The sequence below is a fragment of the Dama dama genome, chromosome 24, assembly GCF_033118175.1.
Source record: "Dama dama isolate Ldn47 chromosome 24, ASM3311817v1, whole genome shotgun sequence".
NCBI classification, from domain to species: Eukaryota; Metazoa; Chordata; class Mammalia; order Artiodactyla; family Cervidae; genus Dama; species Dama dama.
In genome coordinates, this window is record NC_083704.1 from 28736259 (window position 1) to 28749737 (window position 13479).

At 39.9% G+C, this 13479-nt stretch overlaps 1 protein-coding gene across 1 annotated transcript in view; it reads right to left on the minus strand.

The window, feature by feature from the left end:
- CNTN4 (contactin 4) overlaps window positions 1-13479 on the minus strand; it is a 511526-nt gene that overhangs the window by 250556 nt on the left and 247491 nt on the right. Inside the window, exon 4 of the mRNA XM_061129161.1 lies at window positions 12933-13028. Coding sequence (XP_060985144.1) covers window positions 12933-13028 — 96 coding nt within the window. The remainder of the gene's footprint in view (window positions 1-12932; window positions 13029-13479) is intronic.

Consider the following 13479-nt stretch of genomic DNA (forward strand, 5'->3'; position numbering starts at 1 on the left):
CACCAGGGAAGCCCATATTTAAAGTAGGTGTCCAGATTTAACGTGTATTTGATAGAGAAATACAAAGTGGCTATTGCTTGAGGCAATAGAAAAAAAAAGATATTTTTTCTGTCTTTCTTGTTACAATTCTGTTCTTTAGTTGTTATTATCTACTCTAGTGTAACTGTTTGTGTTCCCTCAGAATTCATATTTTGAAATACTAAATCATAAAGGCAATGGTATTAGTAGGTGGGGTATGTCAGGGGTGATTAGGTCCTGTGGGCAGTGCCCTCACAAATGAGATTATTGCTTCTATAAAAGAGATCCCACAGAACTGCCATGTTCCTTCTATACAGCAAAAATGGGCTGGCAATCAACCAAGGGGCTTCTCAGGTGGTGCTAGGGATAAAGTACTTGCCTGCCAATGCAGGAGACATAAGAGATGTGGGTTCCATCTCTGGATCAGGAAGATCCCCTAAAGAAAGTGAAAGTGAAGTTGCTCAGCCATGTCCGACTCTTTGCGACCCCATAGACTGCAGCCTACCAGGCTCCTCTGTCCATGGGATTTTCCAGGCAAGAGTACTGGAGTGGGTTGCCATTTCCTTCTCCAGAGGATCTTCCCGACCCAGGGATCGAACCCAGGTCTCCTGCATTGTAGGCGGAGGCTTTACCATCTGAGTCACGAAGGAAATTGCAACCCACTCCAATATTATTGCCTGGAGAATCCCATGGACAAGAAGTCTAGCAGGCTATGGTCCATAGGGTCACACAAAGTCTGACTGAAGTGACTGAAGTGACTGAAGCACAATCAACCAAGATGAAAGTCCTGACTTCACCTTGCTGGCACCCTGATTTCAGACGTCCAGTCTTCCGAACTGTGGATATAAATATCTGTTGTTTATAAGCCACCTAGTCTGTAGTATTTTGTAGTAGCCTGGATGGACTAAGACCGTATTGAATGGTCACTTCTCTATTTGACTTACCTGTGCTACGTGTATAAGTAATTTTTCAAATAAATTTTTGATGGTAATCCTCTGATTTTAGTTTGATTTTTGTTGTTGTTCAGTTTCTCAGCCATGTTCAACTCTTTGAGACCCCATGGACTGCAGCATGCCAGGCTTAACTCCAGGAGCTGGTGATGGACAGGGAGGCCTGGCATGCTGCAGTCCATGGGGTCACAAAGAGTCGGATATGACTGAGCGCCTGGACTGATGCCCATTGAGTCAGTGATGTCATCCAAACATCTCATCCTCTGTCGTCCCCTTCTCCTCCTGCCCTTAATCTTTCCCAGCATCGGAGTCTTTCCCAATGAGTTGGCTCTTCACATCAGGTGGCCAAAGTATTGAAGCCTCAGCCTTCAGCATCAGTCCTTCTAATGAATATTTAGAGTTGATTCCCTTTAAGATTGACTGGCTTGATCTCCTTGCTGTCCAAATGACTCTCAAGAATCTTCCTCCGCAACACAGTTTGAAAGCATCAATTCTTCAGTGCTCAGCCTTCCAACTCTCACATCCATACACGACTAGTGGAAAAACCATAGCTTTGACTATATGGACCCTTGTTTCTTTCTTTTTTCATAGAAAACTGGGTAATAATAAATCAGCCTTAGCTGCCAAGAAACCATTTTAAAATGCGTTCCATCCTAACTTATAACCTATTTCACAATACTACTTAAAAAAGAAATCTTTAGCAATTTCTAACTTCTCTTTGGAAAGACACCGAAATCTTTACTACCACATCTGACTCTAGTGTCTGCCTGTATCCCAGACTGAGACCTGTCCCACTCTTCCTGCTGCTCTGGAGGTCCCACCACACTGAGTTTTCTCTCATGGCCAGGCAATCTCCCCACCCAAGACCTATGCACTGTTGTCCTGTCTAATCTACTAGTCCTTCTTTCCTTGTCCTCCTTCATCCTTAAAAATCTAAGCTATGTCTTATGTCTAGAGCTGTGACTTCAGGGAAGCCTTCTCCCAGACTACAACATGTCCTATTCTACAGGGTCAGATCACTGAGCTCTGTTCTTTTCCCACCTCATAACCGAGAGTTCACGTCCCAGTGTGGTTATCTGATTACTCGCTCACGCCCCAGCAGACCTGTAGATTCCACGATAAGAGGAACCACTCTGTTTTTGCTCATTTCTGTGTCTGCTATAACTGCTGGCATCTGAGAAGTTCTGCCAAAGTTTGATGCTTTCACTTAAAAAAAAAAAAATCTATTCTCTTCAACCTCAATATCCTGATTTATGTACTCCAATGGGACCCAATCATAAATTTTGTTGATCACAGTAACTTCACTGAAGTAAACTGGAATTGAACACTGATAAGGAATGGTAGCTGGCAATACAGTGAACAAGCTGAGAAGGTAGCAAAACCCACAGACAAGGTGTAGACATGCCTTGTTATACCCAGGTTTTTATTTCAGAGATGTCTCAATCTGGCCTCATTTTGCAGTAATCAGGAACCAAAAATGGAAGAAATATAGGGTACTTAAATCGTCTACTATTTATTTTGAAAATTCTATTTATTCTTTCGAAAGGCAAATCTGAGTTTGTGTGAAATGATAAGAACTGGGGCTTCAAGCATCTATAAAACTGAAGCATTCTGGCATTTCCCAGGTGTTCCCTAGTGTGTATGTCAGTCTGAGGGAAGGAGAAAGTGTACAAATTCTAAATGACTTCGCAAAGTAGATATGCTTTGGATATTTTTGAGTCACTACATTATCAACTGCAGCTATCTTTCCAGCTGTGTTACCATATGGATTTATGAATTCCTGCAGAGTGTTTTTATAACACAACTCCTTTCCAGGGGTTAATTTTGATGGTGAGGATGGTGATAATGTGTTAGCCTGCGACCAGCCGATGTGAGAAAAACAGGGTGTACTGCAGTAAGAAATGGGAACGAACATTATTGCTCCGCACAACGTGGCTGCCCACTGCTTCATCAGCAGCCGGGACCCACCTAAAATATCATCAACAGGCTCCCAACCTGCTTCTGCATTAAATTTGTGACTTTTTTTTTCAGCTCACAATGTAGGCAGGGTTGCTCCTTCTGTAAAAGGATTACTACTTCATTCAAAATTTTGTATTTATTCTCTGTTTCAAATACCAAAATTATTAGCGACTATAGCTAACTCACATAAACATGATGAGTTAAAGAAGCTTTTTGTCTTTACAGTTTGACCTTGATAAACAAACAGCCACTTCACTGAGTCATTTTCTTCTAAATCAGAAGCTATAATCCTACCTTTAGACAAAATGCTACCATCTATTCTTTTGCCAGTAAAAGTGAGCTCACTTGTGTACATGCATAGTGTTGCCTGGTCTTTGATTTGACCAACTCCAGGTATTTCTTTTCTAAATGTCTAATAACTAAACTAAATGAGATAAAAAAGTATATCAGAAAAATGGCCAACTTCACGATTGTACGATCATATTCATAGGATCAGGATCCTTGACAGTGGTAAATATTCTGCTTGAAACTTCCATTTCTGATCTCCCAACCAGAGTCTATTTTCAAATTTCCAGGACTCAGCCAGCATTTCCTCATTCTATGTACTGCACCATTATCCTGCTTAATTCAATGTAAAATCGTGATGCACTGACCTGACAAAACTGATTCATTTCTGAAAATGTATCGAAACAGCCGCTCATTTCTTTCTTCAGCTGAAAAGACAAGATTCATATTTCTAACAGGCATTAAAACAAGAGTGCTTGCCATATATCCTTCGGTGATTGTCCACCGGATTATTTATGAAATGCTCAGCCAGGTTCATGTTGTTGGAGGATCAGTGTTGATCATTTGTTCTGCTCTGGCTGGTAGCACTCTACTGGGCATATAATGTGCTTTTCACATCTGCAGACTCTTCACAGCCCACCTAGCACCTAGGTTTCCACACAGTATCATCCTTCACTGCTTTTGGGGACAGGTTTCCACACAGGACATCCTTCACTGCTTTTTCAGAATTCCTCTGAAAGGGAATTCTGCATGCAGGTGAGCTTTGTTGAATGATCACAGTCAGCTTTTATGGATCAAATCTCACTTTCCAAATGCCATTTTCTTTCGGTGCTAATGTGTTTGACCCTCACTCTGACAGATGAATGGTTCTCCAGTTCTAAGGATCAAACCTGGAGATAATCACTTTGATTTTTTTTTTTTTTTTAATGTTTGAAAAGAAAATAGAGACATTCTCAATTTGAAGTTAAATCTATCTACAACTATAGAGCCTATCATGAAATTAAGTACAGAGTAACTATCATATCAGGAGAGGAGCTGGGTAATTAGGGTCATCAATAATGAACTATAAAATCTTTGATTTTGGCTAAACAAAGAACATGGAAATGCATGTATAAAAGCAAGGAAGAAAAGGAATTTAAAAAATCATGAAATTTAGTTTTGCTTTTTTTTTTTTTTTTTTAAGAACTAAACGATCTTCTTCAGGCTACCAAAGAAATTTAACTAATTGCTGTTAAGTGTGTGTGTCCTCAGCTGCTCACCCATGTCCACCTGTTTGTGATCTTATGGACTGTAGCCTGCCAGGCTCCTCAGGCCATGGGACTCTCCAGGCAGAAATACTGGACTGCTATTAAGTAGCCGAGTCTATTTCTAAGTGTTATGGCCTGGGACTTGCTATAGGTGCAAAGACAGTTTAAATATGTCTCTTACTAGAATTGAAAGGAGAATGAAAGTACAAAGTGTACAGCTACCATTCCCGGGGTGATCTTCTTTGAAAACAGACCAGCAACTCTCTATGACAGGTTAGTTTAAGAAACTGGGGGGACTCAGAATTATTTTAAGATCAGGGAATGCTTCTATTTATACAACTAGTTTTCTGAACTCAAAAGTATGCAGTTATTGATATTTGGCATTCAAAAGTATAGTCATGAAACATTCAAGTTGTTTTAAAGAATCGATAGGACAGTTCAAAGGCAAAAAAGTACATCAGTAGCATCACCGAATATGCTTAACTGATTTTGGAAATAATCAAGATCAGAAATGTTCACCTCAACTCTTCTTGTCACATCTAGTGATGGAGAGCTTACCATTCTTCTAAAAATGTGGGGCCTAATTTCTCCCTTTTGCTTTCCTTATTGATTCCTTCTTTTTTTTAACATTTAAAAACAATTATGGTAAAAGTCACATATATTATTTTAAACATATTTAACTGTATAGTAAGTACAATCACATTGTTGTGCAACACTTAACCATCATCCATCTCCCAAATTTTTCACCTTCCTAAACTGAAACTGTGTCCCCATTAAACACTAACTCCTCATTTTCCTTCCTCACCACCGCAAACCCCAGGCCCCTGGCATATATCACTATACTTTCTGACTCTATGAATTTGACTATTCTACCTATCTCATATAAGTGGAATCAAACAGTTGAGCTACATTATCTCATGGCTGAAAGAAATGGAGCCTGCATCTGTTGTGGTTAGGACAAATAATCCTAGTGGCCTCTGCACCCAAACATGAAACACTCCACCAGGCGCTTTAGGTCAGACAAGTTTATAACAAGTCATCCCTGATCCAGAAAGCTTTTTTTTTTTTTTCTCAACTGGTGAAAAAAGGAGGTTTAATGAAAGGAGAAAAACCTCATCTTTCAAACTGTTTCACATTTCTCTATGCTGATTAAATCAGTCGGGTGCTGTAACCTCCTCTGATTGACAAAGTGGGAAGAGAAAAAAAAGGGAGGAATCAGCTCATTAAGTTTCAGATTAAAGAATCCAGGTTTGTATTTTTCAAAGGAACAGGGTAGAGTCAAGGAGCATCTAACAGGACTGCCTTAAGAATATTTAATACTAGATTAAAAAAAAAAAAAAACAAACCTAGTACTATGGTGCTGATTAACCTATCACTAACTAAATATTAACCTTTCCTCAGTGAATTTCAGCAGATATCTACTCAAGTGAATATATAATACTTTGGACTTAGAAGTGGAACTTGGATTGCATATTCCTTTGAAATAAAATCATAAAAGTTGGTTTCATTGAGTTTGATACATAATATTCTTGAAGGCTAGAACAGCAGTATTATTTCAATGCTGTCCCAACCGGCATGTTAAACATTATTTCCCAGGGTTCCATGTCCAGATGTCAAAAAGCTACATATTGCCTTCGCGACAGAACCTCTTCAGAATCACTGGTCTCCAACAAGGTCAGTCTTAACTTGCTGAGCACCTGTGGTTCTAAAATTTACTTGCAGGACATAAGGCATTTCTCAGGTAAGTCACTTTTCAGGTGACATGAAATGGACATCAAAGAGCAGCTACCTCAGTGGTGAACAAACAATAAAGACTCAAGGTCCTAAGAATATAATTCATCACTTGTTATTTAAACATCTTAAAAACTGAGCCTATTTTTGGGCACCTTCTCTCAATCCACACACACCCCCCAAGACACCTGAAATGCAATGCCGACTCTCTGTCCTGATATGTGCAGCCATCAACATCCCCACTAAAACCAGAAAAGGAGATGATTACAATGCATAGAATGAAATTCTTTTTATGGCTTTCCATGGCAATTGAGTGACTGTTAATCTCACAGCCATTTAGAAATTTCAGACTTTACTGTTTTTCAAATTGCCATATAAAATAAGCTGAAGACTATGTTTCCTAGTTTATTTAAAAAATTATCAGAAATCTTTTAAAAACCTTAGCTCCTCTGAGGTCCACTTAATGCTTTGCTTCTTCTAAGAAAATGAATGAACCCCAGACATATACTGTACACACTAATGTACAATGCAAAGAGTTATAAAGGGCTTGGCCTAAGAAGAGATGATTGGGAGACTTTACCTCAACTGTCATGTTGCATTTTTAAGAGCAATTTTCAGATGTTAGGAGAATGGCTAAATCAGCATTTTAATAAAGCCACAATACCAGAGCATAATGAGTTTATGTTAATAATAGATGCATATTCCAGATGAATCTTTTGGAAGAGATATCTGAATTGCCTACCTAAAAGTTGCTACATGAATATAAATCATGTTTTCAAAGACAAGCAACATTTCTGATTTAACCTTAATTTCAAGATTATGCAAATAAAAAAATCAAACTAAGCCTAATTAATAAAATCAAGAATGTCTGCATGTTTGAATTGTGCAAACTGGTACCACATCTATTATGTCTTTTTACCCTTAAAACCCATTGGAGAGGTTTAAAGGGCAAAGGGGTTTAATTGATCACCTGACGTGAAAACCTGACTCGTTGAAAAAGACCATGATGCTAGGAAAGATTGACGGCAGGAGGAGAAGGGGATGGCAGAAGATTAGATGGTTGGATGGCATCACTGACTTGAAGGACATGAGTTTGAGCAGGCTCCAGGAGCTGGTGATGGACAGGGAAGCCTGGTGTGCTGCAATCCATGGGGTTGCAAAGAGTCAGACACAACTGAGAGACTGAACTGAACTGAAAGGGCAAAGATACATTCCATTTAGTTGCCATAATATTGTGTAAGGATTTGTGAGTTCTGCTGGGAACCAAGATGTGGGGTAGGAGAGAGTCTGAAATCTCAGTGAGACAAAGTAGAGGAATAAGCTAGTAGTGGAAGGACTGCTTCCTAAGGAAGGTGGCCAGTTGCCCAAACAAGACAGAGAGAAAATTGGAACCTAGCCAGTAAGATGTTAGTATCCAAAAAGGTCTGATATGATGAGTGGGCTTGATAATTATACTGTCTGGAGGTCACAGTATCAGAAATAGTGTGTTACGGTTTGAGGTTTGGAGCTGGGCGAAAATGGAATCTCCATGTACCGTTGGGTGACACATGAAAGCAAGAGCTAAACTGTCTGGATTGCAATGGAATGGGTTGTCATTAGGAGCTAATACAGATGCACCTGTATTAGCTGAAGTTACATAATATTGGTAAGCATGGGAGCCAAGCTGGGGCAGGAGTGGGGAGTAAGACATGGACAGGGGAATTAGGCACTGCCTGCCTTATCCATTATACATTCTTGACTAGAATGTAGATGTCTTAAAGATTATTCTGGGCATAAAGGATGCTCATTTCAGCAGAGCAAGATTAGTCCTGGCCCAGTGACCTGTCAGCATAGTTTGGACTAATTAAGAAACTGGGTGAGCTGGATTCTGAAGGTGACATCTTGACGCTGGAACTCAAGTACGTGTGGGGAGACAGAAAAAGAAGAGGGTTCAGAGCAGCAATTATGTAATTGACTCAAGTAAGTTAAGGGCAGTGCTAGGATTAGAATGTGGGTGTCCTAGTTTCATGCTTTTACCTTTGTCCTACAGCAAAGACAAAATATTCAGCTGAAATAACCATGCTGTAGAAAGGCATGATTGATTTTTTTCAGGCTATAATCAAGATATATCTAGATCCACGCAAATTTCTGAGACCCTGGAGATATTTGCAAATAGAAAGGTCTTGCTGGGACAAGACCTATTTGATTTTTCAGGGCCGAGACACACATTTTCCACTCAGGCTGCACGGTAGAGTCAACTGGAGTGCTATTAAAACTATGAATGTGGGACTTCCCTGGTGGTGCAGTGGCTGAGACTCTGCATTCCCAATGCAGGGGGCTCGGGTTCGATTCCTGGTCAGGGGAGTAGATCCCACATGCTACATCTAAACATCCTACATGCCACAATTAAGAGTTTGCATGCTGCAACTAAAGATTCCATTTGCTCCAACTAAAAGAATCCTCATGTTGCAACAAATATCAAAGATCCCATGTGCCACAACTAGGACCCAGTGCAGAGAAATAAAAAAACAAAACAAAACAAAATTATTAATGATACCAGAGGAATCCCTCTCAAAAAATTCAGACTGCATTGATCTGGGATGGAACTCAAAGAATTAATGCATGCAGCATCCAATAACTATGTGTACAGTTGTCTCCTGACTGTAAAGAAAAATAATAAATAAAAAAGGGGGGTGCATATTCTAGGCAAAGGTAATTCCTGAACCTGCCATTGATTAATGTGTGACCTCACTTAATCTCTTTGCTTCAATTTTCTTTTCTAGAAAACACATGTCTTTACTCCTTATAGGATTACCATGTGGGTCCAAAGATAATGCAATGTAAACTAAAGATTATAAACCCCCTAAGGAACTCTACAGACACTGTTATAAGGTCCTTGAGTCTGATGCTGTGTGAATGAGATCTAAGTTCAATGGGGATGCATTCTGTATAAAAGCATTCAAAGATGACAATTATATTAATAGCTAGTTTCTCTAAAACTCATAACAGTGAAAATAATCTTAGAATCACGTGCTCCTGGAAGGCATACTTTCTCTAGCAATAATGTAGTAAGAAGCGTCCACGTGTAAAATGCTGCTTCTTCATGTGAATACTCAAGAAAAAGCCAGTCCTTTCTTAGTTGTTCATTTCCCTTCACAACAAGGACAAAACTGGAGGAAAGCCTGAGGTAATCATATTTTATCTTAAATTCTTTTAAATATGAACTTGATAGAAGAGATGTTCTGCCCTTCTGCTTGGGTTTGATGTGGAAATCAAAGTACTCCACCTCAGCAGGGTGAACCTTGGCTGGTTTTGCAGAAAAGGGATCACAGTGGGTGGATCTTCAATCTGGTGCTGCCTCAGAGTCCACTGGAACAATGGTTCTGAGGGACCCTGCCCCAGGTTTATGGAATCAGAATATCCTTGGGAAAGGGCTCGTCACCTGTGGCTCTTATATGCTGCCCTGATGATGCTTCTGCTTCCTGCAATCCCTGGACAGAAGTGAGGAGTGTAGGGGAGTCACAGATATAGCTCAGGGATTCTCAAACTTTAATGTGCGTGTAAATCACTTGGATATTTTGTTAAAATGTGACTTTGGAGACAACAGGCCCTGTGTGGGTCCCAACACTGCCTTTTTAACAAATTTCCAGGTAAGGAAGATACTTCTGGCCTATGGACCACATTTTGAGGAGCAAGGATCTTGGTGACATATAAAAGGAAGGTGGAAACAAAAACCTCCCTTGGTGAACAGCTCATGGGGATTTCACCTGTGAATAATCTGGTAATTCTAGTATGTTAGGAAGAAGAATCTCAAAGCACCTCATTTCTGTTCCTGTTTAATGAGTAGTTGGTTAAAGATCATGAATTCCTGCTGTCAAATGATCCGGGAGTTGATGGAAAGCAAGGTGAAAATTTTGAATCTCCTAAAACTCTATTTCTAATGTGAAGAAGCATCACAGACAACCTCATCATCCACAGCAATTTCTATTTTTCTTTTTTTTGGTGTTTGGGTTAAGATTTAATAGGACTGTCTGTGCAATGACATCACATCTGAATTTGTACCTATTAACCAAGAGATGGAAATACCTGCTGACTGAATAGGTTTTCAAAGTAGATTAATTGCTGCTCATTTCTTTGGTACCCTAAGAAGGTCTGACACTGCACAGCTTTTGAAATAGGACATAGAGCATCCTTTACAATGGATTTCATGCCATTACCCAGTATCCCGCTGATATAATAAAAGGCTGACTCATTTCCTTTCCTCTGCATGATCTGTTACAATAGAAACTGGGATACCATATGCTGGGTTTACAATGCTCAGTATGGCCAGCGGCTCTTAGCGATGCTGCCAGCTTTGAGGTGATCACAGCCTAGAGAAGCACTGAGAGAGTCACTGCTGGACAGTTTGCATTGGGGGGTTTTGAGTAATTGGGGAGATTTCATCAGATAATCACTGACTCCACTGCCCCAAACTGATGGGGGTCTGCGATGGTCTCACATAACCTTCAAGACCCACTTGGTTGTTGTCTTGCAAATACCCTTGCCTTGCCTGCTTTGCCCACAGTATGACTGAGCTCACAGTTTCTAACAGAGCCCATAATGAGAATATTTATTTCCTTGTCTTTCACCATCAAGACTGTCAGGAATGTCAGCACAGCTCAAGAAACTGGATTTCAGAGCTGCTGACTGCTGCCAGCAGAGACAAGCAAATTTCAATGAATGTCTACAGGAATTTTTAATATATTTCTCAGTGGGAAGGGGAAAGTATTCAGGTGCCTCATTGCGGAGAAGCACAGCAGCACTTCGTGTGTTTTGCCTTTCCTAAAGATATCAGTATACCAGGAGGTAGTGAGGTATTTTTTTTTTCCTCAATATGCTATATGATTAATTTTCAGAGTTGCTGCCATGTTGTGAAAGCTTAACACTGTGAAGGTAGCCTGCAGAAGAAATTAGCAAAATCTTCCATTCTTATTTTGATCAGATTTTGTACTAAGAGAGCTGTTAGTGTGAGTGAACATCACTTTAAATATATGTCCAGTTAACTCTTTTCCTCATATAAAGGACAGGATTCCAGCAATGCAAATATAGTTGATAGACATATTTAGTCTTTATTTAGCTATTATTATGTAGTGATAGAACTAAAAAGGATCTGAGAGATTTCTTTTAATCTCTTCATGTAAAGATTAATGAGTGCTGCATAGATAATTTGAACATAATAGTCCAATATGACTACTATATCAGTCTAAAAATGATCTGAAACAGAGCCGGGACCAGAACTCATGGCCTGGACTTCACATTTAATGGTTCTGATATTAACTTGGAGGCAAAAGGAAGTCCTAAAGAATAAACCCACTTCTTCAGAACACAAACTCCTGAAATTTAATCTGGATTCTCTGCCAGTTTCCAGAAACCCTAAAAATTCTATACCCTCCATTGAGACTTGGAAGAGTGCCCGCCTCTTCCACCTGCTTTTGTATTCTTCAGGCCTGAAACGCAAGCCTTGCAGCTGTTTCACTATTAAATAATTGTTATTTGCTGCTAAAAATGTTAGCTAGGGCATTAGGCATGAAGGAAAAGTTAAAACTTTTGAAGAGAGGACAAAAATAAAATGATGTTTTCAAATTCTCAGTTTAAAATATTTTCTTTTTCAATCACAAGTAATGCCAAATGGAAAATTAAGGTAATAACAAGGAGGGCAGATATCAAACTTTACCCAGAAAGACCACAAATGGAGTTCATCAGTCTTGTCAACACAAACTGTCATGGAATCCTAATAAATATCACTAACTTTTAAGCTTCCAGACTACTGAACTCTATGTGCAGTCAGATTCCCCTTTCAGTCATCATTAGTCCTTTTAGTAGACACTGCAAGTTGCCTACACAGCATTTCTCCATATTCTCCCTTATTCAAAATTATGATTATTTTTAGGGCCATCCTGCATCTATATAAAATATTTGAGTTTTCTCTTCTGCCACTGGGGTGATCAATGAAATACACATACAAGTCCTTGGGCAAAGCAAACATTCCATAATATAAAGCAATTTACAGTTGAGAGACTCCTGACATTTGTCCTGGTCTCTTCTCATTTCTACCTTGGAGCATTGCAAATTCGGTGCCTTAGCCATGCACCCCACCCCCTCCCCCCATAGAAACTTCAGAGAAGAATCAGAGAAAGGGCTTGAGTTCTGGTAGGTACTCCTAAGAAGTAGTGCCAACTTTACACTATGTAACTTTGGAAGTCTTATGTGTGTGAGGACAGCACAAACCTAAGTCCATGGAAGCCAGTGTTAGCTTTGTTTTCAGGGACTTGCAATCAAATGCATTCCTAACTGATCTAGTCATTATGTGTGCTCACAAAGTCACCCTGGTTTCTGTGGTCAAGGGACTTTGGTTCTGGGTCTGATCCCTTCACAGACCCACAATGAGATGAAAAGAAGCAAGGCTGTCCTTTAATACAACCAAGTTGGCCACAGAGCTGGCGATTTACCTATGTGGTTTACCAAGCAACAGGATTCTGATTTGATTGACTCAGGTGTCTTTCCCCTTGTGCCAGGTAGACATCAACGGGATGGATCATTTGCACAATCTGATATTTTCTTATCCTAATTGTGGCAGGGACTGCCAACGATGCTTCTTCCACACAGAGGGACTTTGGGAATCTCTACAAATGACACTGTCCCCCCAGCCGATGCTCACAGGAGAAACAATCAGCAAGCAAAATAGCAGCCAGTGAAGCGTGCACTTGTTGGTGCACTTAGTTACCTCCAGAATGGGCTGGTGGGCCGCAGAGCAGGACCATCCCCTGACCCTGGCGGACAGACACGGTGCTTCTTGTCCTTGGCTTAAAGTTTTCAAGATCTGTTGAGAGAAATAAAGAAAAAGAGGTTTAAAATGTAACACATTATGAGAAGATAGCATTACTTCAAAAAGAAGGTAAGAGTGTTTACAGCACCCAGATCAGGGAAATTCAACTTAAACTTTTTCTGTGTTATTGTCCCATCCACCTAGATTTTATAGATTTTATAGCTAGACTGTAAGGTAGCCACTTGGCATATGTCCTTATTTAGATGAAAAACAGTTAAAATAAAATATAATTTATAAATTCAGTTCCTTAGTCACACTAGCTGCATCTTAAGTGCTCAAGGGCCACGCACAGCCACTGGTTTCCACACTGGACAGCAGGCAGAGAGAACGCGTACATCAGTGCTGAAAGTTTCACTGGGTAGTACACGTCTGACTGGAGACACCAAGGCTTAACTGGGCTAAGTGACCTCCCGAGCTTCTATCTGTAATTAAATATATCATAATC